This window comes from Sceloporus undulatus, chromosome 4 (genome assembly GCF_019175285.1).
Source record: "Sceloporus undulatus isolate JIND9_A2432 ecotype Alabama chromosome 4, SceUnd_v1.1, whole genome shotgun sequence".
NCBI lineage: Eukaryota > Metazoa > Chordata > Lepidosauria > Squamata > Phrynosomatidae > Sceloporus > Sceloporus undulatus.
This window is the reverse complement of record NC_056525.1, coordinates 30,928,579-30,955,320: the sequence shown is the minus strand read 5'-3', so window position 1 is coordinate 30,955,320 and position 26,742 is coordinate 30,928,579. Positions and strand designations below refer to the sequence as shown.

Sequence of the window (26,742 nt, the reverse complement as noted above, 5' to 3'; positions counted from 1 at the left end):
ACCAGAACTGATCTGAAGGAGCTCAGACTTTGGGCTTTAACTGTATCTTATGATAAACCGATATTTTCATATCCTCAGCTGTATGATAAGGATTATATGTGAAAAAGTCTTTTTATTTCCAGTTTATCTTTGATGTAAGAAATGATCTCTAGTAAGTTCTGTATAAATACTGGATGTGGTCACCTGGTCTTTGATCAATAATGGTGGAGACAGCCGACCCCATTCTGTATCCATTACAACCCTTGTATCCTCAGAGAAATATGTTCCCAGACTTACTGTGGAAATGCAAAACCACAGGTATTAATGAACCCTATTGAAAGGAATGACTTCTGGCAGAAGCAGATCACAGAGTCATGCTGGGGGCCCTAGAAATTCCTAAAGAGAACACCTTTCTAGGACCTCCGTCCAGCATGACTCCATGGACAGCTGTTTCAATGTATTTTTCTTCAACAGGTATTCCTAAATATGTCTTTAATCCTGGAGGCAGTATATAGCCACTATGATAAGTAATCATACAGATCTCAATCTTCCATGCCAGGAGTCAAGAAGCAGCTCAAATATAACTACTCTTACCACTTATGTGTAACAATAACTTTTCACTTTTATTTCTGCTATAGTAGAAAGTATTTCAGTGCTCACTTTTGTATGTTTTTAATTGCACTGTTCTTTTAATTTGTAAGTGGTTTTGTGTCCCAATTTTGGAAGGAAAGTGGGATATAAATAAATATAAGAAGGCGGAGAAGGAGAAAGAATTAATAAAGACTAAATCCACAGTAAATGTGGATTGAAAATCTTCTCCAGCAAGTTGTGTTGATTAAGTTTGTCTTTGGAGAACAAAGCATGATGATCCAAGGAGCTATTGAGTGTTTTATTCCTGAAATAAGTCTGTTGTTGATAGAGCCTAGGAACATTACAGTTTTGGACTATTGCTCCCAGAGGATGGCTTGGGGATACTGAGAGATGTAGTCCAAAAAGGAACATTTCCAGCTTCTGTTATTGTACTACTGAACAACAGTAGAGACTTCTAGGAAAGGCAATTTACTCCCCCCTACCTTTTCTGTAGGCCTAAAGAAAGTCAATCTGGGGAGCCTGGAAGAGTTGAAGGCCACCAAAACAGCCCTGAGGAACCAGCCCTTTCAAACACCTTTCCAAGTGATGCTTTGTAGAGTGAGATATTCCATTCTGTCTAAGAATCATGTCTCCATCTGGATGTCTCAATCTCTGCTAGCAAATACATGATGGCTAATTATGATTAGCTGGAGGTGAGAGGAAGGCATGCTGCATGTACTCAGTATCACCCCGGTATTTGTCATTAATTCCTATGCAGGTTGCTTCCAGATGAAGAGCTCATAGTGTTCCCAGGCAAAAGATGTTGTGCAGCTAGTCCATCTTTTCTTCCTTAATGGATTTTATGGAAGGAAAGAAAGATGGAAGAAGCTTGTAATGGGAGAGTTACAAGTTGAAGGTCATCATGTCAGGAGTCCTTTTGAAATTCTGTGAAGAAGGCCAGGCGAATGCATGAAAATATCCTTGTCTGGAAGAACTTAGTTATGGCTTATAGTTCTGAGACTAATACACCCTCAGACTGTGTTTAAATGCACACACATACACAATTTACTTTTGGAAACAACTGCTGCGGAACATATTTCAAAATGTAAAGCCATTACTCCTCCCATATGGTTTATTTAGGTTCTCAGAGTTTTTTGTTTTTTTAAGCATGAGTAGCAGTGATGCTCATTACTCTTTCCAACATGCAAAAGGCACAAGAAAGTGAGAAATGTGATTTTTCTGTGCAAAGTGTTTCTATGAAAAATACACAGCGAGAAAGTGATTGCGGGGGGAAAAACAAGAAGAAAAGGAAAAAGAAAACAGAACAAAAATCCTTTTGAGATGGCTTGAAAGTCATGGAAACAGTCACATTCTTAGAGTCCAGAAAGGCTCCATCGGTGAATGATGCTTGGCAAATTTGTGAACAAAGGTAGAGGCAAACTCCTCATTAAGACAGAAATGCATCTGTGAACTTAAGGATTACAATCAGAAAAAACCACTGGCTGTTAGCTGTTAAGGTAACAATTAAAAAATTAAAAAAAATTGAAGTAGAAAGTGGATACATTCTAAGCGCAGGTCAATAAAAATACTGGATCCAATTGAAATGATGATACAAAGAGAGAGACACACATTCACAAATAACTCCTTTCCATCTTAAGCTAGAACTTCATAAACTACTGTGACTGTGTCTTTTCTACTGTATTTCTGTTTGGTTTTAAAGACTCGGTCTCATCATCACAACACACAACAATTCCTAGGAGAGAAAAAGTCTCTGCTACTTGCACCTGTGAAAAAATGTGCTATGTGGTCAACAAACTTCTGGGAAGGAAATGTAAAGATGCAGAAGAGAACCCCACCTTCAATTTTGTGTTGCAGGGGTTGTCATATCTCTTCCAATGGCATTTGCTTGTGCTAGAGGGCAGTTTTACTCTACAGTGGTTTGTGTAAAGCAGTAAACACATCCACTGTTTATGGTTTTATAATATGTAAATCTAAAAAAAGGCATTGTACAAGTTGAATAATTTTTTTTGTTGACTTGCTTCCTTGCAGTATAAGTTTTCTACTTCTAGACTATGGAATGTTACATTAACAGTATAGTTATTCATATTGGTTTCAAATTTCATTACGGTTACTGAAGATTCATCATGGTTTCACACAGCACAGAGACACCAAACTGAACACCAGTACAGCCAGCATTAGATGTATTTTTTCTTTAGATACCAATAAGCAAAATACCCCATCCCCCCTAGAGATCCCATGAGGAAGGAGGCTCCAAAAAAGGATGGAGGTTTCCGTTTGACTAGCCTGAAGGCATTGGGTACCACTGCTGAGAGGAGGGTGGTGTGTATGTCTCCCAAAACTTTCCTGAAGGCAAAGCGTTTTTGTATCCTCTCAAAGAAGTTCTGTAGGTTGGGTCTGCTGCCATCTTCCCAATATTTCTTAGAGAGTCCTAGAAACTTGAGGCGATGCAATGTGGCTCCCAGCAAGACATCAGCCAAGGTGAATACACATCCACAAAGCCAGAGTTCACACTTCTGCCCTGGAGAACAAAGCCAGAATTGAAACTATATATTAAAAAGTTACATCCCATTTGGAAGCCAATACAAAATTTCCATTCAGTCTTTAACAGACTTATGTTTTGCCTAGATGACCTAGGTTTTTCATAATAGGCCAGTGGTGACAACTTTGTATTTATACATTTTGCTAGCCCACTCTACATCACCAAAACTTGTTTTCCACCAAATCTGCCCCATGAAACCAATAATAAATAATAAATAAAATAATAAAATTTTATTTCTATCCCGCTTTTTGCCAGGCAATCAAAGCGGCGTACAACAGGTTAAAATACATCCATATATACATAATACCCCCCTTAAAACAAGATTAAACAATGTAAGATTAAAAACTACACATTAAAACCGACTAAGCTAAATAAAAATCATCATGGGCAGAGTTTACTGAATGGGAAGTCTTATTTGTGGCTGAGCATTTTATTCCGGGAAGGCTTGCCGGAAGAGATCCATCTTAATGGCCTTTTTAAAGCTCTCTAGATTGGTAATTTGATGGATCTCATCCGGCAGGCCATTCCATAAGTTGGGAGCGGCTGCAGAGAATGTCCTCTGGGAGGTCGCCGTCAACCTGGTCTTTAAGGGCTGGAATAAATTCTTCCCAGAGGACCTGAGTGTATGGGGCGGATTATATGGAAGCAGGTGATCCCTTAGATAGGTTGGGCTCAAGCCATGTAGGGCTTTAAAGGTGATAACCAACACCTTGTGCAATAGCTCTGTGCAGGGCGACCAGACATCCTCCCTTGCCAGGACATGTCCTACTTTTCAAGCTTCTGTCCAGGAAGAATTCCAATATGTCCTCCATTTTGAGCAACACTAAGAAGAGTTCTATAAGTATATTGTAAGCCAAAAAGGAATTTTAATAAAGATAGGTTCATCAGAAAAATATGGTACAGTATATGTAAATAAATCATCTGAAATGAGTTTATATTTATGTTAATGTTTTCTTGAATGTCCTACATTTTGCAGTGCCTGGTCACCCTGCTCTGTGCATCTTGCTATATAGTAATCAGCAAGCCAGGCTTAAACCCAGTAATATATTACATTATCATAATTTATGATAGTTAGACTACCATTAAAATTGGCTAGTCTGTTAATGAAACATGAGTACTTTGTAGTGTCTTGCATGAAAATAGCTTTAGCTGACACCACTATAAAAAGCAAGAGATGTAGTTAGGCTCCTTTTTCCTGCTGCACAGCTTCTTTCCTTTCTGATTTCTGGAGAATTTGATGAATATTCTGTGACTTAACAAGCTACAGCTGAAACGTGGGTAGTCAACTTTGAAGACGGTGAAGCCGTCCATCATGAAAATCTTCCTGGCATTTGGTGGCAGCTCTAGTATGTATGAGCCGAAAGTCAGAGAATTCCTTAATTTAAAAAAAGAAAGGGGTGCATTTAAAAAAACAAACAAACACCTGGGTGTTCGCTCTGATCCAGATTGGAGCCATATGCACTTACTCTAGAGTGGAGTTTCCCAACCAGGGAAGATCAGTAATGATTCTGCAAGAAATTGTGATTGGGAAAAAATAAACATATTTGAACTGTCAGGATTCCCTGACACCTGAATATTATTTCAAGGGTTCCTCTAGGGTAAAATGGTTGAGAAAGATGTGTCTAGAAGACAGAAAATGGCTACAAAGACCACAACACATTTAATATATCACATAGCTTGTCTGTCAGCATATGCGATGCACAGGCTTCAGCTTTCTGAGTCTTAATTACATTTTAAGGCGAGTGTCTCCACCTGGGTTTCACTCCGCAGCTATGTATTGCTTACATAAACAGCCAGTCCCCTGTCCATCTAAACAGGGGCCAGCCAAACACTGAAAATTCAATGTATCCACCTTGCTCCATTTTTGGCCCTTCTGGACCCCCATGAGCTTCACCTTATAATTTCTGCCAAAGTAGAAGAGACATCCAGTCACGTCTGTGTGACTTCTGGGGGCTTTTTGAGGGTGTTTTACAGAAGTGGATACATGGAGAACTGCACCTTCAGGAGGCTTCTGGAGACATCATTCTCTCTTCTAACCAAGATTTTTCATGACTTAAATGTAAGATAAGGAGACCTTTTTGCAAACTCTGAGCACTTCTGTCTCAAGTCATAATAATATTATTTAAATGGGTACATTTGGCAAGGAAACTATTGGCTTGTACTATGTTTTTTTTTTCAATTGCATATGTCAGAGATGTCTTGCTATGCTAGTTTTTTTCAAAAAGAAAATTAATGAGCACACAGTAGAGATGGCACACACATACACAACCTTGAGTAGATTATGTAAACAAGACACATTTGCACGATTCTTTCATTACATGATTTTCATAATTTTACATTCACTGTTTGGGGAAGGAGCAAGGAGTTTCATATGGCACCAAAATGTTAGTCCCCCAGGGAATCTGCAGCATCCCACAACACCTGGAAATTTAGGTTAGGCTTCTAAGAATTTATCAGACCCTGACCAGTTTCAAGTGCTGTAATCAGAGGGGCTAGAAACTTCTCCAAGTTAAAAAGATAGTTGGAATTCTTGGGAATAACATACAATTCAGGAATTTGTGTGTGTTTGTGTGTGTATGTGTGCTTTTGTACAATTTTATTAGACAATCTTTTCACTAACTGTAGTGACTGTTCCCAATTATAACACTATAAAGATTTGAGTGATGTAGATTGAAATCAAGTTTTTAATCCTCTTGTGCATTCGATGTCACATCCTAAAATAGCTTTTGAAACTATAATTACACCCTCCACCCCCCCCCTGCTTACATTGTAGCACATTACACTCATAATTGCCTGTGTCTGTCATATTGACATTTTTTGTACAGTTCACCCAAGGCTGCTTTGAATTTTTCAGACACATTCCTTGTGAGAGAATAGAAGTCGCTTGAACTGTACAAGCCCTGATGACTTTTAAAGCCACAAAGAAAGCCCTTGTGCGGGTCAACCCTTGAATACCTTGACAAGTACAGTTATTGGAAATGTCACGTTTGTGCAGAGAAGGGCTAATCTTGAATAGCCACTGCCTCTTCTGGTAAGGCTGTTGAAAATATCTCTCCTGGGTCAAGAGTTTCCTTCTCTATGAGCACTGATTTATTTGGCTAACATATTTTGCAAATTCTCTAAGGATGTCACTTCTCCCCAAGAGTATGGCTGGAGGGGCTAAAAGCATCTGTGAGAGATTTTTCAGTAGAAATATACAATATACATGGTGAATACATTTTGTCAATCACACCAATACTCAGCTAAAAAGTGTTCTCTAATGATTACTGAAATCATTCTGCAATAACAAGTAGTGTGACAAATCCCATAAGACTTTAATTTAGTCCCACAGAACAGGCAAGGGAAGAACTTGTGTGAGACAACAGTGTCGGAACAGGATGGATGTTTACAGTGACTACATCTACTTTTAGTGCTTGAAAGGTACAATTGCTACTCAAAGAGAGGAGGCTATCTTCCTAAACATGGGATTTGGGCAAGTTGCCTTTGCTTCCCATGGACTTCTAAAATGCTTTGTTGCATAAGGTTTAATCCTTAGCAGTCTCTCTCAGCAGACCTAGACAATAATTTTTTCACTAGCAAAATGCATACCTTGATATTCAATTTTTCTCTTCTCCAATTCAGCCTCAATCTGATCTAGCGCCATTGCCAGTTCGCCCAGAATTTTCATCAAGTAGTTCACATTGTCATGCTCCAGGATCTTGGCCTAAATGAAGAGCAATAGAAGACAGTTGATGACAGACTGTGGCTACAGATAGGCAAGTCTCTGATGGTTCAAGTCTTGCCTCTGCTACAGTTTTGCTAGCAACCCACTGTTTCTTACTATTTCAGCCAAGTCATCTGCCATATGGAAGGTAATACTTAATGCATAAACTTTTTTGTAAGACAAGGGTTAGAGTCATCCTGGATTTCTTTACCTACCCAGACTGGATACCATCAGGTAACATAGATGTGCTCCCAGATGTAGCTGATTATTTAGTCAAAGTGCCAACTAAACTTTTCCAGCTTCACTTTCCCCTTGCCTTCCCTGGGTACTAGCTAAGTACATTCCCCCCCCCCCCCCGCTTGTTTTCCCATCACAGGGAAGGCAAGATTTAAAGAATATATAAATTGCCCTTTGCTGATTATTTGAAAGCTATCTCAATCTCAAATTTGGGATTTGCTCAGCAACTGATGTGTTTGTTTCCTGCTCACCTTCCCAGCACATAGAGAGTAAAATCAGGTACAATCTGACAGTAGTTCAAGAACCAGTTGAGTCACAATCATGAGCTGAATGTGTTCCATATTCACCTTCCCATCTAGGAGAGCAAGCAGGCTGGGGAGGAATGTCTGTGTTAATTGCCATGGCTAAGTGCTATGAAATTCTGGGATTTGTAGTATTGTGAGATATTTAGTCTTTGTCAGAGCCCTCTGGTGTGAAAATAAACTACAAATTTGAGGATTCCATTGGACGGAGCTATGATAGTTAAAGCAGAGTCAAACTGCATTAATTCTACACTGTGGCAGCTGCCTGAGTTTGTGAACTCTGATTCATGTCTGGATTTAGGGTGAACTTCTTAATTTGTGGAGTAAAAAGGTCTGAACACCATGACTACAAACTGGCATTAGAGGCAGCAAAATCAAGCCAAATGTCAGGCAGTGAGCAAGATATGGTTCCTGATAGTACACTGAGTTTTATAAAACACTGTTCCTTTAAAAAAGAATTATAGAATCATAGAGTTGGAAGAGACCACAAGAGCCATCCAGTCTAACCCCATTCTGCCATGCAGGAAAACTAAATCAAAGCATCCCCGACAGATGGCCATCCAGCCTCTGTTTAAAGACCTCTAAGAAAGGAGAGTCCACTACACTCCGAGGGAGTTTGTTCCACTGTCGAACAGCCCTTACTGTCAGGAAACTGCTCCTTATGTTGAGGTGGAATCTCTTTTCCTGTAGCATGCATCCATTGCTCCAGGTCCTAGTCTCTGGAGCAGAAGAAAATAAGCTTGCTCCCTCCTCAATATGACATCCCTTCAAATATTTAAACAGGGCTATCATATCACCTCTTAACCTTCTCTTCTCCAGGCTAAACTTCCCCAGCTCCCTGTCTTTCCTCATAGGGCATGGTTTCCAGACCCTTCACCATTTTAGTCTCCCTCCTTTGGACACGCTCCAGTTTCTCAACATCCGTTTTAAATTGTGATGCCCAGAACCGGACACAATATTCCAGATGGGGCCTGACCAGAGCAGAATAGAGTGGCACTATTACTAAAGAAGGCATCCCTCTATGGATTCAAAATATCCAGAGCCAATGATGAGAAAAGGTAGAAGAGGTCTGAATGATGTTGGTCAAATAGCCCACAGTGTCATGCAATCTGAACACAGTGCCATACAGTTTCCTCTCATCTCCTCCATTCTGAATTCTACAGGGACTGTATGAGAAGCTCTTGTGGATGGCAAAGGCAGCATTAAAGTTACCAGTCAACAACAACAGAGGCTATCTTGCAAGAGCTCTCAGTTCTTCACACTCATCTGGATGAGACCAGGGTTTGTCTCAGAATGTATCAGAATTGGATAAAACCAGCAGACTTAGTAGCCCTTAAGAACAGTATAACACCTCTAAAATTTCAGAATTATTTACTTCCCTTTCCTTACTTCCATTTTTTTAAGGTAATTTGTATGAAAACAGTACACACTATTGACAGAAAGCTTCAAAGTTTCAAGAGGATACAGATAGGTGCTAGAGAGATATGATGCTTGAAAACCAATTTAAGGTTTTTTTAAAAAAAAAAAACCAAAGCAAAGCTGAAGACGGATGGCTTTTTCATAAAAATCACAATTACCCACATTTCCCCCCTTCACTCAAAGCACAGAGAGTGGAGATCACCTTGTAAAGTGTGTCCTAGAATTAGGAGGAGGACTTATCTGTTAAGCAGCCTTTCTTGTATGCTCAGAGTTTTTTCCACAGAAAATGCTGTCCTTTTAGGCAGTGCTCTACTTTCTGAAGCCTGAATGATGCTACCAAGTGGGATCAAGCATTGGTTCTATAAGCTTTGATGGGTAACTCCTTTGTCCTAGATTAGAAGTACCTCAATTGGGCCACTTTTATGCAAACTTCAGAATTCAGACAAATCTGATACACAATTGATTTCAGCTGAATATCTATTGATAGTTATGGAAATCTTCTGTAGTATCACAACCTTCATAAAACCACATCATGTGAGGAACATTTTAATTTTCACTCCACCCTCAACTATCACTTGAGTTGCTATGAGTATCTCACCATGAGCTTCTTCTGTTTGGAAAGGTATGGCTCTGTTAATTGTGGTTCCTCCTCGTGGTCTAGCTTCATCAGGTCTGAGCTCGCATTAACTAAATGTCCTGTGAAAAATGAAAAAAGAATGGATTGCAGTAAGATCTATGGCATAGCTTCTCCCACAGTGGACAAACAACTGTGCTTAACAGATATGAGACTTTGTTTAAAAATGCCTAACTTGTTTGAGACGTGGCCAGATTTATTTAAATGAAAGATAACCAATTGTTCAGCAGCAATGGGAAAAGATAAAAAGAAAGCAGAATGGAAGGGCCTAATATGCTCATAGTGTCACTACCAGTTCATATCTTTGCCTATGAGAACACATTCATATTGCTATAATAGAGCTTATATTTTTTGTTCTTCTCTTACAAGCAATGGGAGACCCTTCTACTGTTGAGGTGACATCAGTGGAGGGTAATTTGCCAGGAGAGACATATGCTGGCAGTTGGCTGCCCTCTTTGCTTTATGGCTTTCTCCTACTGACATTTTGCTTTCATATAGTGGACCATTGGTATCCACTGGGGTTTGGTTCCAGGACCTCCCATGGATACCAAAATCTGTAGATGCTCAAGTCTCATTATGTACAATAGTATAGTCAAATGGAGTCCCTTACGTAAAATGGCAAAATCAAGGTTTGCTTTTTGGAACTTCTATTTTATTTTAATTTTAAAAAATGTTTTCAAGCTGTGGATGCTGAAATCCATGGATCCATGCAGTCTGTTTTTTGTTTGTTTGTTTGTTTGTTTGCCCTTGGCAGACTGATCTTCATTAAGAACTATATGGCAGACATTTACAACCTGGGCTTCTCCATGCTAGGAATAGAAGTAGCTTGTTGAATTTGCCTGATGCAGATGATAAAACTTTATTTAGTTTTTTGGCCAAACTTCTCTAAATTTTTCAAACTTCCTCATAAACAAGATTAAAAGACCTTCTTGCATCATTATCCCCTCTGGCCATCCAGGTCCAGGAGGAGGACAGATCATTCTTGCTAGAGGTCTAGGTGGATCAGAAAGGGCTTTGAAACTAGGACAAAGCCTGCATGATTGTAGGTAAAAGGCTGCGCATACCTCCAGAGCACCTCTAGTTAGGACAGTCATAGTAATCTGAGTGTTGGACCAGGACTCTGGGAGACCAGGTTTCGAATCCCTGCTCAGCTATGGAAACCTTGGACAAATCACACTCTCTCAGAGGAAGTCAGTGGCAAATCCCCTCTGAATATGTCTTGCCAAGAAAAGAATGTGAGAGGTTCACCTTAGTTCAGTATGAAGCAGTATATAAATGAAGCTGTTTGTTTTGTTTTAGGGTCACTATAAATCAGAAATAACTTGAAGGCACACAACAACAACAACTTCTACTTAAATATCTCAGGTAGCAGGTTTAGAAAAGCTTTCTAACTGAGAATATGGAGAGCTACTAGCATTTAGTAATAACAGCACTTAGCATTAACAGTACTGAACACTGAAGCCTTATTCCTGTGGCACATATTTCCCAGAGAAGAATGCCTCACCCAAGTCTGAAGCCTTTCAGGAAACAATGTAAAATATTAACTACCAGGAAAACATTTTTAAAAGTCTCTTTGTGACCATTTTAATTGTTTCAAATCTTACTCATTTTAAGGCAGTTTTCTGTTTTAAGGCAGGGAAAGACAGACACTACATCTAGGAAAATGCAAGCCATTCCTTCATCCCAGGTAAGATAGCAGCATGGAGAATGGAAATACGGTACCTGACTTCCTTTAGATTATCAACAAGATTGGTTTTGTTTCAGTTGAGATATTTGCATCATGTTAACACTACATATGATGAAAATTTTGTTTTTTCCATTTTCAAAAGAACTTAACCCAATTTCTCAAATTTCTTTCGCAACAGGACAGAAAGAGACCAAGTTTTAAAAATATAGGAGAAAGTGGCACATCCCATTTTAGGAGAAAGGCAGGATCGAAGTGCAATCAAGAATTAAAAACCATTCATCTTGGCAGAAAGCTCTGAATATTTTGCTCTTAAGCAGGGATGGGCAACTAACCCTCAGGTCAGGAGGCTATAGTACATACCCAATCCAGATTTATTTTTTTTAAAAAAAATTGGTAACATTTTTAAAGTTAATTTTTGTTGAAAAAATAAAACACTTCATACTGGGGATGTGGAAGGCAATCTGGCCATTTTAATTTTTTTAAATGTCTTCCTTCCACGTGTTTTAAAAAACAAACAAACAAAAAAAAAACACCTATTGCACTTTGCTCACCCCATCTTAAAAAGTTGAGTCTAAACTCATTTGTGCTCAGCCATGTTTTTGAGGCTGAATTAGGGCTGACTCTTCTTTTTTTCCTGGCAGCTGTTCATCTTTAAGAGCTGTATGCCAAGCGCACACAACATAGACCTGTTCATTCTAGAACAGCTGTACCCGTTGGATTTGTGTGAAGCAGATGGATGAGAACTTTATTTGTTTTGGATTGTAGCCAAAGTTTACTAAAACTGGCAAACTCCTTCATAAACATAATGGAAAAAAAATCTGAGAATAAAAAAAAAACATGAATGTGAATAAAAGTAAAACTGGCAAGTTTGTCTGTTGAGTTATCTCCTTTTACCGCAGATATGAGATTTTGTCCTTTAAATCTCCAGCTGAAATAGGACGGGAAAGGAGCCAAACATTTCTTTCCTCACCAAGTCCTGTCATTTATTCTTGTCCAAAAACTGCCATGGTGAGGAAGTCTTTAGACTACCTGTAATTTCTGGATAACTTTCAAGTGCAATCTTGTGTAGTGTGCACTTGCAACAGTCATACTGAGGTTGCTAGCTCATGGCTAACAGTGCCCCATTCAAGAGTAAAGAAAAGACCCGTGTCACGTAAATGCATTAGTAAGAGTCTTATTTGGAGGGTAAACTATGAATAAATTAGGCCAATAATGACTGGTGTTTCATCCTTCTCCCATCCTGATACAGCACTTGCCTTTAGTAATCATCTTTAAACCACTGCTTCTTTGGCTCAACAAAACCAACAACTGGGCTATAAATCAGCTCTTAGTTATCCTTTATTTCTTAGTACATTAAAAGTGATCAAGGTCTTCATAGCTACCCTGTAATTTTCTTCTTTCCTCCAGGCAGAATTTTATTGGGTAAGGCCAGAGGACACTGCTATTTTCCAGTCTAGCCCTCCAAGTTTCACTTGATGGATTTCTTTAAAAGACAAAATTATTGTATCATTTTTAGAAATTGAAGCTTCAGTGTTGGGGAAAAGCACTGGGCTACAGAAATAATGTCTCAGTTGAATTATTTCAGATTCTACAGTAAAAAAATGTGATGATTTGGTAATTTACTGAATTTTAGCCATAGGATATAAAGAGGCCCACTTTCTTATCACACCATGATGTTATACTGTCACAACAGTAGTTTGATCCTGCTTTTGTCTCAACCTTATCATATGTGGTTCTCCTGTTGTCCCAGAGCTAATGCACTGTACAGTCATTGGAAATGTGATTTTCCCCTCATGCTGATAATAATCCATTAATGACCCCTTTCTTGCTATGATTCAGTAGCCAGATTGAGTGTGATGCTTATTCCACTTCATTGCCAGCATGATCGATTAGTGGGTAAGGTGTGGATGTGGTCTGGTAGTTCCTCTCTTGGGGATTTCTAAGGAAATCTTCAGCAGAAAACCTCAGACTCCTTCCTGTGCTTGGGTGGGGAGGACAAGATATTCAAACTGGATAACTGTATTTTCTGTGGTCTACACTCTTGAAACCATTTTCAGAGTTTTTCTGTTTTTTAATATAAATGGTTTGATGTTATAGTGCAACAACACTGAGATCCTGGCCACTATTCAAATGCCTTTACAGCATGGGAGTAGTTTCCAAAGATTTTTCAACTGCTTTCCCATGGTACCACACACCACAGTGTTACTTTTAAAAAATCATGTTTAATATTTTTAAGGCAATAGCATAATGATGCTATGATGTTATGCTGTAATTGCATCATTACAATTTAATGAATGCAAATAAAGTGCTGTTTGAATAGGTCAGGCTGAAGCAACTGACCAGCATGATAAGCACTTTTGTTTTTCACAAGAGAAAGATATAAAAAAATGGTGGGGGTTGTATGGTTAGTTTCCCTTCCTGTGCTGCCTCTCACAATGCAATCTGGGCAATAATGGGTGTGCCGACATGACACTGTACTGTAATGGTGTTTTTTACAGCTATATTTTTAAATATTTGTTGTTGTAAATGTTTTCAGGTTTTTATGTTATTATGTTCTTATGCTTTTATTCTTTTAATTGTGGTTTTAATGGTGCAGTAACTAATGCTGCTATATTGTAATTGTAATTTTAACCTTGTTGTGAGACCGCTTCGATCCATCAGGAGAGTTGGGAAGATAGAAATAAAATTATTATTATTATTATTATTATTATTAACTTCAAGTCATTTCTGAGTTATGGTGACTCTAGAGGTTTTCTTGGTAAGATTTGTTCAGAGTAGGCTTGCAATTTGCTTCCCCTGAGGCTGAGCGTGTATGACTTGCCCATGGTCAGCTGTTGGATATCATGGATAAACTAGGAATTTAACCCAGGTCTCCAGAGTCATAGACCAGCACTCAGATTATACACCAAGCTGGCTCTCATTCTATATATATATATAAATTTCTTCTTCATGGTCTCTGCGAATCATACAAATGGGTTGTATTGCGCCTGTGCAGTACAACCCATTTGTATGTATTCGCAGATGACCACGAAGAAGAAATACTATTACAGGTGAGCAACCTGTCCATACACACACACACACACACACACACACACCCCACACACATATTGAAGCAAACCAATCATGAAGCACAAGGTGAAGCAAATGGGATAGTGATATCAGCATTTGTACAGATAAGGAACTATATAAATCATGCTATTACAGAAGACATGTGGCAAGGGTGTGATACACAGTATCAACAATCAGGTATCATTGAGAGTACAGATGAAGCAGTTTGCAAACATTGTAACCCGTCATAACAGTGTGGTGTGATAAGGTCAGGACTTCAACACCAAGCTAACAGATAGGCTTACAAATGGATTTCATTGCCAAGGATAAATTATCCACACTTAGACTTTATGGAATTATATGCTAAACTGGATCATAATAAACTATTATTAATAGAAGATACAACTACCACAGGGAGAGGGGCATCTAATTTCCAATTTCCTCATCTATTCTCATGCAATTATCTGATCAGTTATTCCAGTCCATACCTCATACCTGATGTGGGTGGCCAAAAAAGAAGCCATACTGCATAGTTCTATGAGTAAATCTAAAGTGCTATATAAATAAAGTATGATGATGATGATGATGATGATGATGATGATGATGATGATACAATGTATGTGTGACAGAGTTGCTAGGCAGACCTGGCTTTCTGGCCAGGTCACAGTTCAGGAAGACTGGGGGGCTGCAGGGGAATTAGAACGCATAAAAGCTGGTCTGTGTCTGAGGAGGAGACCAGAGAGAAAGAGAGGGAGACATAGAATTTTCAGTTAAGATCGGTGGTACATGCTCTGGTAACCTCTCGACTGGATTTCTACAACGCGCTCTACATGGGGCAACCCTTGTACCATACCCGGAAGCTACAATTGGTACAGAATATGGCAGCCAGGCTGGTCACTGGCATACCCAGGGCCAGTCATATAACACCTGTACTTAAAGATCTGCATTGGCTGCCTATTCGCTTCCGGGCGCAATACAAGGTGTTGGTTATAACCTATAAAGCCCTACATGGCTTGGGCCCAGGATACCTTGAGGACCGCCTCTCCCCATACAATCCGCCCCGCACACTCAGAACATCTGGGCAGCAGCTACTGAGGGTCCCAGGGGCAAGATTAGCCTCTACAGCGAGGAGGACATTTACCATCTCAGCCCCGAACCTCTGGAATACGCTGCCCATAGAGCTCCGCTCGGCCACCTCCCTGGCACAGTTCAGGAAGGAACTAAAAACCTTCCTGTTCAAGTTAGCATTCCCCGATATAAGCTCCAGTTAGTCTCCCCCCCTCTGACGGCAATGGCGAGCTGGCCAGAATGTACTTTTAATGTAAATTTTAATGTATTTTTTCTTATTGCATATTGTATTGTATTGTGTATTTGTTTATTATGCTGTACACTGCCCTGATTACAAGAAGGGCGGTATAACAATAAAACTTTTATTATTATTATTATTTATTATAAGGATTCTGTTAGGAGAGGGAGTTCAGTTCATTTAGTCCACACAGAACTGTGATCCAGAAGCTTGTCACACAGCTTAAAAAAGCATCTTACCTCTCCCGAATTGAATTCTATCGCACATATTTTTGCTGCCAACACCGCCGGGCGAGTGCATCCTGGGTAACTTCCAGCTAGAATCCGAGTTCTGCCGGGTGATTTGCAGCTAGACAGGTCTGGTTGGTATTCATACTGAAAGTAGGGTGCCGAGTATTAAAAAACCCACACCTGTTGTTCTTTAAATATCCACACTAATCTTGAAGTACCCTACATTGGACACTTTTTTTTTCTTTTACTGTTACTGTACTGTTGTTTTTTTTTACAGTAGATGTCACCTTCTGAGTGATTTCTATAAACTATAAACAAAAGCAAGCAATCTACCTTAAACATTGTACTGGTTTGTGGGACACTTGGGACCCTGGCACTTAGACACTTCAAAATAGTGTTAATAAGTTAAAAGGAGGGCAAATGTCTGTGAATAGGGCCTTCTGGGGATAAGAGGTGAAGGTAACCTAAATTTGAAGAGAAGGTCCTGTCACAATATGCTTTACATGAAGAAAAATCCATGTCCATATCAGTCATAGGATCCAATGTTACAGAGTAGGCGTACACTTCTACCTGAAAACAACAGAGAGTCTGAGTAGACCATATTGGATTATAGATAAATGTTGATATCAGGAAGTTTCTTATACGTATATTCATTTTTCATTATTGAAATGCTGTTAAGAAGGTTTGTGGTACAGGGTGAAGATATGCTGTGATGAATATTCAAAAGTGGGGAGGGGAGGTTAGCTCTAAAATTTACAATAGAAATATAGGAAGTATACCTATATATCAAGTGAGCCTATTATACCAAGTGAGTCTATTACTCAATCTATCTCTTTAACTGTTGACAATAATTCTTCAGGGTTTTGCACAGAAGTTTTTTTAAGCCCTTCTTAGAGACACTAGAGATTGAACGTGGAACCTTTTGAATGGAAAGCAAAAGCTCTACTATTCAGCTGCAGCTTCTTCCAGCCTACATCAGGCAACCTGCAAATCACCAAAGGAACATGGTAGTTAGACTCTGCACTACATCATGAGATTCAGCCTCTTTCACAACCAGCTGTATATTGGACTGGAAAATAATGTTATTCTGCACGTTTGATTAAATGGCCAGTTAGTTCAACAAAAGAGACAGGTGAAACACTCAATAGCAGGATGGAGGAAGGGAGATAAGTAACATACACAAAGATGAAGAAAAAGGCAGAGTAATGTATTGAGAAATGAACATAAATTATTTTAAGCTTAGCTGAACTGATCATCCATGAACCATCTGTCTCTCTCACTCTTTGTTCTGCCCAACTGGTTTTGGCAGCATTTAAACCTTGGTGATCTTTGTGTAAGTGATGCCAATTCTGACCTGGAATGGCATCCAGCCATGGGTATCATTAACCCAGAGCTACACTATGTCATTTAGTTGCTGCAAACAATCATTTTAAAAAGTCTCCTCTATTGGTGCAAAGGCATTAGCTAATGCTCCACTCAGAAATGGTTTATTGGGGTTTGGCCATGGTACAGAACGCTCAAATGTGCCGTACTCCCAGCGATACTAGGGTTGGGAACCGCACGGCAACCGCACGGTCCCTAACCCTAGCATGGCATGGTGGTTTAGCGGCTGCAGCTTCCTTCCGGAGGGAATTAGGCTGCTGGCTGGCACACCCTTTTGGCCCTTTGTATCCACAGATTCTTTATCCATGGATTCAACTATCCATAGGTTGACAATATTTTAAAAAATATATAAATTCCAAAAAGCAAACCATGATTTTGCCATTTTGCATAAGGGATTTTACTATGGCATTGTATTTAATGGGACTTAAGCATCCATGGATTTTGTTATCCACAGGGGATCCTGGGCCCACTGTACAAAATTAGAAAGCCACAGTCCTGCAATTGCAAGACCACAACTGAAGACATGTGGCCTGCCTATCTTTCATTGATAGCCAACTTGACATCACATGTGGTGTAATGGTTTGAATGTAGGACTAGGACTCTGGAGATCTGGATTCGATTCCCCACTCAGCTGTGGAAACTCACTGGGTGACCTTGGGAGAGTTGCACCCGCTCAGCTCAGAAAACCATGTGATAGCTTCATCTTAGAGTGGCCTTAAGTTGGAAATGATTTCAAGGTACAAAACAACAACAAGAACAAAGAATATGGTCACTATTACAAATACAACCAGGACTTCTGTAAGATTAGAACTGTTCATATGTTCATCAACAATGGAAAAGAAGGTTTTGGAAAAGATAAAAGGAGCAGATGCCAAGATTTCTTCTTATATTAAACATAAACTTCTGCTTCAAAAATTGGACCAGGGCAGAAAGAGGAGTGCTAGTGTGCTGCTAGGTAAATGTTACAGTGCTGTTTAAAATGTAACAACAAAACCCAAACCAAGGCAGATCTGTTTTTTCCTATGCACAAGAAAGCAGGGTTTGCCAGGTTACAAAGAGTTTTTAATTATATCAGGCAACTCCCCTTTTCCTCATCTGATTCTCCTGTCTTTTCATTCACACTTCCTTATTTCCTCTAGCAAACAGTACCCCCCCCCCCCATGATGCAAACAGGTTGAAGAAAAGGGTTACTGGTGGACAAAATAACCAGATGGATAAGAAAAATCATGACTTCTGTTCATATGGTTATATGGGGGCATTTACAAAGGCTTCCAGATTGTAACATGACTATTTTTTTAAGGAGAACAAATCAAATCAAATCAATAAGATTAGGGGTTATTGAAAAGGAGGGGTATTATTGGATAACATTTTATCACCATTGATAAAAACTAGAACTTCATCTTAAATTACTTGCTGACAATCTTCACATACACACTGTGAAATCGGGAGTAGCACACCTGTGCTCAGTCCAAGAAATGTAGTAGCACTTTGCCTACTTTTGTCAACCTCAACCCATCCATCCAAACTTCCTGTATATCCGCATTAACCTTTTCTGCAACACAGAAATTAAGGTGATCATATACTGAAATGATCAGAAGGGATCATATCCCATATATTGTAGAAGAGAACACAGAAATTGAATCAGAGCAGCCAAAAGTTACAGCCTTAAAAAGTAACTTTTCTAAACTCTGATTTCCAGAGGACTGACTTGATTCTCCTGACCCAAGGTGAGCCTCCATTGTGTTTCTTGGGTAGGGGAATGAATTATCTATTGCAGAAAAGTCCAGAATAGGCTATGACACTGGACCAGTATGCCCCAGTTACCATTAACCCAGCCCCCTGCTCACTCCTCAATTTTAGAAAGCATTTCCCCATTTATATGTGTTGCAGAATTTAGAACATGAGAACCCTGTTTCAATCAGTTCAAGGGTTCATCTACTGTACTATTCCCACAGTAAACAGGCAGAGGCATCTAGACAGTCCACAAGCAGAGTATAAAGGCAACAGCTGTCCTCTGCAGCCATTCCTAACAATGACTATTTAGTGGTATCCTGCTTCTGAAAATGGATGCACATAGACACCAAAGTTTAATAGGGATTAGTTATTGACTTATATGTTTTGACGTAATTAGTAAAATCTCCTGTACACCTTCTTGGTACATTTGTAGGAAAACAGTATTATGTTATTATTCTTGTGTTCTTATATTATAACATTGTGTGTGTTTGTGTGTGTGTGTCCATGCATGTGCCTTCAATAGCCTGTTGGTTTTATTACATGCTATATAATATTATATATTTATTATATATATTGTAATTTATTATTATATTATAGATAAATAAATAAATAAATAAATAGTGCATCCATGCTTGCTTCAGACTGTCATATCTTTCAGAGCCACACAACCATTTCTGCGAACTGAGAATGGCAACCAGGAACAGTTTGGGTGACGTAATAGTGAAGAAAAGCATTCACATGAAAATATTCTTTAGATGTTTAGCTGTACGGCAAGGCTGGGCTGTTTTTAAAATACCATGCCAAGTTTTAAATAAAACATAAAACAAAAACAGCAAACAAACCCCACAACTTTGCAGTCATAAATTGAGCAACTGCATCTGGTGTTAGTCAGATACACTGAAGTCCAAGACCCTGCAGTATTACAATGACAAAGTCACAGTCCAGATTAGAATTGCATTTTAAGAAATGCCCTTGTGGCAGAGTTATATTAGGCATTATCAATGTTTCCTGAACGCTTGTAGGTCAAGAACAGAATCTGATGCCAATGTGCCCTGTCTCTGTAACCTAATCTGTATCTATACAGTGCCCCTATACAAACAGGAGAATTTTGAAATAAAAACTGGATGAGGAATGTATGATTCTTTTGCACCTATGCATAATGGTTCCAATCCAGATCAGGTTTGCAAGCAATTACTTGAATGAAAAAAGGATGTGATTCTAAGCTACATGCTAGATTTTTAATGTAGTGTGCAGCTAAAGTCACCCCAACCCTGACCTGATACAGCTAAAGTCCCCCAAGCCCAGTGTCTGTTTCAGAAATAGGGCATAATCCATGAGAAAGTTAAAAATGTACATTGGATCATAGCTTCCATCCTACCCATCTACTATGCCCATTGTCCATGTTGGCTGGGCATGATGTATGTATGATGCAGTCCTATATGTCTGGGAGGGTGTTGGGTGGGGAAAGACTATTCTAGAAGCAGAGTCATATCTAACAAGGACATTTCTATGGTACGTTGCTGTATTCAATGTAATGCAACAAGAGCCAGGAATATGAACCACCAATTTTCTAAGAGTCTCTGAGAATATATAGAACACTGTTCTGCATAACTGAATCACTGTACTCCTCTGTGATCCTGCTCACATCCAGAAAGACATCCTGGTTTACTATATTTGGAGGAAAAAGAGACATCCCTCCCCCAAAAAATTAATGAACCAAAATAAATAATTTAATACAGTGTAGGATTAACTCCAGTGTCAATCAGGAATTTTATGGGGTTATGAAAATCCAACAATAACTGAATTAATCAATTCAATTGATGGGGGCCAGGCATGTGCAGTCACCGTGGACCCAGTGTGAATGGCACCGGAGTGGCCGTGGCCCGCTTTATTGGGCCTGTCTGCTTGAGGCCACTCTAATTCTAATTCTGTCTTGTTGAGGGGCATAATTATTGCTTCTTACCAGTGAATCTTTATTTTTGTTAATGATTGATACTATTAGAGCCTTAGAGATTTAAAACTGTAAAGTTACGCGTAACGCATCTAGCCGCAGATATAGACAGCACTGACTTTGAACTTTATCTCACCTGTTTTTTTCAACGTTAAGGGTACGGGAAGAGGATGCTCTTGTGCGTGTGTGACAGGCCAGAAACAGATTTTACCACACGTCAAAGCGTCCCCCAAAAGGCCTCGTTCCGTTCCGTTGCACCAAGCCATCCTCCTTCAGTGCTGAGGTGCATGAAATGTTCTGGTTGGAAGTCTTCTGACCGAGCAAAATGGCACCTGTCAGCACTGAAGGAGGATGGCTTGGTGCAACGGAACGTAATGGGGCCTTTTGGGGGATGCTTTGACATGCAGTAAAATCTGTTTCTGGCTGGTCGTGCGCGCACACAAGCGTCTTCTTCCCGTACCCTTAATGCTGGAAAAAACGGGTACGATAAAGTCCTTTGACATGCATGTGGAGCCCTCCATCATTCTCTGCAAGAGCTTTTCTATACATTTCAGTAGATGTGGAATCCTCTCTCTGAGTAATTTTGTTTTTCAGGCTGCAATACATCCTATAACCATTTCCTCAGGAGTATGCTACTGAACAGAATAATACCAATACAGAAAACCCTTCTTTGTTAAGATTCTTGTCATGTAGCAGTTAGCCAGGCTTTGAATTAAATGATCCTAAATATCCCAACTGAGTGTAGTTTTAAGAAGTGGAAATCATTGTTCTTCCTGGGATATAAGGGCAGTAGTGCGGTTACAATCAAGATTCAAAACATCATGCACAACCATGCTAAAGTCCATGCCCTAAATTCATATCTAAGGAAACTCAATTGCACATCCTGTAGTATTATTATTAACCTTTATTTATGAAGCGCTGTAAATTTACACAGCGCTGTACATGCAATTTTTAGTTAGAAAAACTAAAAGTAGTATCCAGTATACAATCATTATTTTTAGAAGCATTGCACACCCATTAATAACAATTCTAGCATTAGATCATAATGCTGGCATTCTTTAATAACATACCCTCCAACATCTCACAGATAAAACCAGGACACAGGTCACCAAACAACATCAGAGTGTGGTCAAGGTGGCAAAAATTATCAGGAGAGGCATGAGCAGTTTGGTGTTGCCAGAGCCTGATGGGTATGACAAAATTTCACTTCTTTCTCTCCTCTTCCTCTACTGTGTTAACTGAGTAAAAACTACTTTTGTACTTTCAACTCATCTTGCAGCAATTGAGGTAAGCTAAGGACAAAGGGGGAAAGTGAGAGGGAGAGAGAAACTGGGACATTTTAAAGCACCTGAAGAAGTGAGGAAGTAGATTAATAGGAACTGTCCCTGCCAGAACAGGACATTGAGAAGGTATACAATAAGACTTCCATAATCTGATCAGAAAGAAAAAGGCATATCAAAATCTAGACTAATGTAACTCTCATGCTGCTTTCCAAAAGTCCTGGGATTATAGTTCAGAAGATCCCAAGAGTTCTCTGTTATTTCTAGTTCCTAACCAAAGCAGTTCCCAGAGCGCCCTGAAGAGGAGGAATAATAGTTTAAAATTTGTTACAGTAAAGTCAAATGTGCTACTTAGGTATAAGGAATCTTTATCATAGCTGCTAGCCAGGCTAGCTTTCAACTCTCCTGATAGACTTAGGTCTCCTTCACATGCCCAGTTTGATACCACTTTGACTATCAAGACAGGAACCATGGATTCCTGGGATTTGTAGTTTAGAGAAGAATTAGAGCTCCCTGACAGAAAATTCTAAGTACCTTACAAGTTACAAATCCCAAGACAGAACCATGGCAGTTCAGGGGATCTCAAAGTGCTATAATTGTGTACTATGAAAGGGACCTACCTTTCCTTCTTTGCTTCCCTTCCATTTTTCAGGTTGTTGTTGTTGTGTGTTTTCAAGTTGTTTACAACTTATGGTGGCCCTAACACAAGCCTATTATGGAATCTTTTTGGCAAGGTTTGTTCAGAGGGGATTTGTCTTTGTCTTTCTCTGGAGTAGAGAGAATGTGACTTGCCCAAGATCACCCAATGGGTTTTCATGGCTGAGAGGAGATTTGAATCTTGGTCCCCAGAATCATACTCTTAACATTCAAGCCACACCATGCTGGCTCCTTGTGTTACTGCTTTTTAGGTTACTGCTTGAGTTATTCAGAATTTGGATTCTTCAAGCTGTAACTGCTGCTGATTAATTATAAGAGCTCTAGACATTCATAAATATGCATCTTAAATGCTGAGTGCTCAGGCTGTGGGTAAATGGTTTTATTATATCAACTATGCAAGGCTCTATGCTGGATCCCACCAGGCTTATATTTGCTGTACTCCTACATTTCCTGCACATAAGAAACACCGTGTGCAGTGTGCACAATAACACAACTGTCAGCTGTATATGTATTTATTAGGAAGAATGACACACTTTATGAAACAATGCATATGGTACTGTTACATCAATGTTTCCTGCAGCAGCAAACACAACACAAAAACTCTAGGTGGCAGATGCATGCTCTCAAACTGCTGCATAGATGCACCCTGGAACCCTTATTGGGACATAAAAAAGCATTTCACATGTTTGTAGTGGAAAACAATGTTGAATCTTTCACAAATAGGATTAGAGTAGAGAAGCATGTACGTACTAGGGCTGCTGCCATCTCTCTCTGGCTTTACTTCGCGAACGAAGATTCAGGAAGGACTCATCCCGCGCTTTCTACAAGCGCGTTGATGACTAAAAAGGCCAATCCTAGATAAACAAGTCCGGTTGCAGGAAGCACAAGAGAAAGTCTCCTTGGGTGATGTTTCCGGGTTGTGGTTCTTTCTGCGTTGTTGTTTCTCTTCAAGACTCGTTCAGCGTGAGCTTTCAAAGAAGGCTGTAGCATCGTAGATAGTGCGTCTCCATGCCTCCCGATGCGAGGCCAGAATGGACCATTGTTGGTGATCAATTTGGCCAAGCCTGAGCTCCTTGTATCTCTTCTTTGGAGCGCCCCTCTTACATTGACCCGTGGCAAGTTCACCATAGAGTATTATTTTTGGGAGGTGATGGTCCTTCATCCTAGAAACGTGTCCTGCCCAGCGCAGCTGTGTCCTCAATAGCATGGCCTCAATGTTGGTGATCCCTGCTTGCTCAAGGACAGCAACATTTGTCACATAGTCAGTCCAGTGTATATTTAGAATTGTGTGTAAACAGTGCTGATGAAACCATTCGAGGAGTCATAGGTGTTGGCGATAGGTGACCCATGTTTCAGACCCATAAAGGAGAATAGACAGTACAATGGCTCTATACACACTGATTTTGGTGCTTCGCCTCAAGTGTTTGTTACTCCAGACTCTTTTGTGAAGCCTTCCGAATGCAGTATATGCCTTTGCTAATCTGTGATCGATCGCTTTATCAATCTTGGCGTCTGAGGAGATGATGCTTCCCAGGTAGGTGAACTGTTGAACAGACTTAAGCACAGATTTGCCTACAGTGATGTGGGGATGGTAGTGTTCTTCCTGAGGTGCAGGCTGGTAGAGAACTTCTGTTTTCCTCAGACTGACTTCCAGCCCAAAGAGCTCTGCAGCTGTAGCAAAACAAGATGTTAGGCGCTGCAGAGCTGCTTCCGTATGGGCAACGAGGGCAGCATCATCAGCAAAAAGCAGCTCACGGACTAGATAGTTTAGAGTCTTAGCGCGGGCCCTCAGGCGGCTTAAGTTAAACAGGCTACCATCAGTACAGTAGCGTATATAAATGCCATCTTCTTCTTTGAGATCTGCCGTAGCCCTTTGGAGCATCATGCTGAAGAAGATTGTAAATAGAGTTGGAGCGAGAACACAACCTTGTTTCACACCATTAGTTATTAGAAAGGGCTCCAAGAGAGTGTCGCCATATCTGACTTGACCTTGCTGGCCTTCATGTAGCAGGATAATCATTTTGAGGAATTTGGGGGGGGGGGCATCCTAGTCATTCCAGGATCTGCCAAAGACCTTTTCTACTCACAGTGTCAAAGGCTTTGGTGAGGTCGACAAATGTTACATAGAGTCCTTTGTTCTGCTCTCTACATTTCTCTTGCAGTTGTCTAAGGGCAAATACCATGTCTGTAGTGCTCCTATTAGCTCTAAAGCCGCATTGGCTTTCAGGAAGAAGTTCTTCTGCAATAGCAGGAACTAATCTGTTCAGGAGTATCCTTGCAAGGATTTTTATAATGCAGAAATAAATCAGTTTGACACCATTTTAACTGCCATGAATCAATGCTATGGAATTCTGGGATTTGCAGTTTTGTGAAACATTTACCTTTCCCTGATAGAAAGCTCCAGTGTCCCCACCAAACGGTAAATCCTAGCATTCCATAGCATTGAGCCATGGCAGTTAAAGTGTGTTGAACTACTTTATTTCTGCAGTGTGACAGCAGCCTAGAAGCAGCCACCTGGAACTTCCTACAGTACCTTTATAAGTGCAAAATCTGAAAGTAATCTAATGCTATATGTGGGTCTGAAGTAGAATAAAGTGTACTTGATCTAAATTTGTTGCACTGAACTGAGTTCTGATTTGCAGCTTGGAAAGGTTTCACTTCTAAGCAGACATGCATAAACTTGATCTATGTTTTGTATGGGGGGTGGGGGTGGGAAAATAATATAAGCTTGGTAGGAATGAAATCTGGCCTTGCCCACTTTGCCTTGGCCCCATCCTGTACTCTTAGCACCATCCACTGGGAAGGTGCCTCCCCATTCTTTTCTAAATTGGATTTCAAATGTCAAGGTGGAAAAGGTTCTCCATGTATTTGGTAAACTGGTCTTCATTGTACACCTGCAAGCAGCAGTCTGATGGCTCCTTCATTGGCTGAAATATGAGCTGCACCCACACTAAAGGAATAATCAAGTCTGCCACCACTTTAACTGCCATGGCTCCATGCTATGGAGTTCAGAAATTTGTAGTTTTGTGAGACATTTAGCCTTCTCTGTCTGAGAGCTCTGGTGCCACAACAAATCACAGTTCCTAGAATTCTATAGCACTGAGCCATGTCAAACTGGATTATTTATGGGGTGCAGATGCAGCCATGGAGACAGTAGCTGTGAAGTGGCTTAAATGCCCCTGATCATCAGGCAAACTTACAGTATTTATCATGTCAGGACACATAAACCACACAAGAATCGGTTATAGCAGCATGGTGAATTTACATAGTGCTGAAGTTAGTAGCTGCACATAAAGTTTGTTTCCATCCATAATGGAGAAGCCATGAGAGGTTGTTTTTGTGGGGTTTTTTGTTTGTTTGTTTTGTCCACCATCTTGCTGCTTGCTCATATAAGTGGGTTGTAGAAAAGAGGCAAACCTAGCCAAGGAAATGAAGGAAGAGATTTGGGTAATGTTGTTTCTCCCACTCCAGGCATTGTCAGCCATGTAGATTGGTTCTGGGGCTGGCGCAATCTGAAAGAGTTCATATGTTTAGACTCTGGGGGACTTGCCAAAAAGAAGAATTGCACAAAACGTACACCATATCTTGTTGTTGTGTGCCTTGTCATTTCTGATTTATGGTGGCCCTTAGCCGACCCTATCAGAGTTTTCTTGGCAAGATTTGTTCAGAGGGGCTTAAACCACTACACCACACTGGCTCTGCACATTCTCTACTCCACAAAAAAGCCATCTTTAAACGATATAAAACTATTTTTACAATAATTCAGATTATTAATTCATGTTATCCAGTTTTACTTGTTCTGATTAGTGTCCATTTTTGCATCAACCAAAAAATGTGCCATTTGTACAAACAATTAGCATACAGACACCTCTCCCATTGGGAATAACTGCAAAAGCTGTTGTGAAACCAAATTGTCTAGGCTTCCAGGCCCGGGTGGAAAAATCTACCAGGGAATTTCTAGGAATTGTACTGAAACTGTGTTCCTTGAGCCACCATTTTTTTCCTAACAGAACTCAGAATCTCCTCAGCTCAGAGTAGTCTGCAGCCTTGACTATATAGCAA

General features: G+C 39.9%; 1 protein-coding gene across 1 annotated transcript in view; it reads right to left on the bottom strand.

Annotated features, from left to right (window-relative positions):
* Positions 1–1,663: 1,663 nt before the first annotated feature.
* Positions 1,664–26,742, bottom strand: part of GDAP1L1 (ganglioside induced differentiation associated protein 1 like 1) — a 434,104-nt gene continuing 409,025 nt past the window's right edge. Inside the window, exons 3-5 of the mRNA XM_042461526.1 lie at positions 9,369–9,466; positions 6,698–6,812; positions 1,664–3,088 (exon numbers count right to left, since the gene is read on the bottom strand). Of these exons, the coding sequence (XP_042317460.1) occupies positions 2,745–3,088; positions 6,698–6,812; positions 9,369–9,466 (557 nt within the window). The 3' untranslated portion in view covers positions 1,664–2,744. The remainder of the gene's footprint in view (positions 3,089–6,697; positions 6,813–9,368; positions 9,467–26,742) is intronic.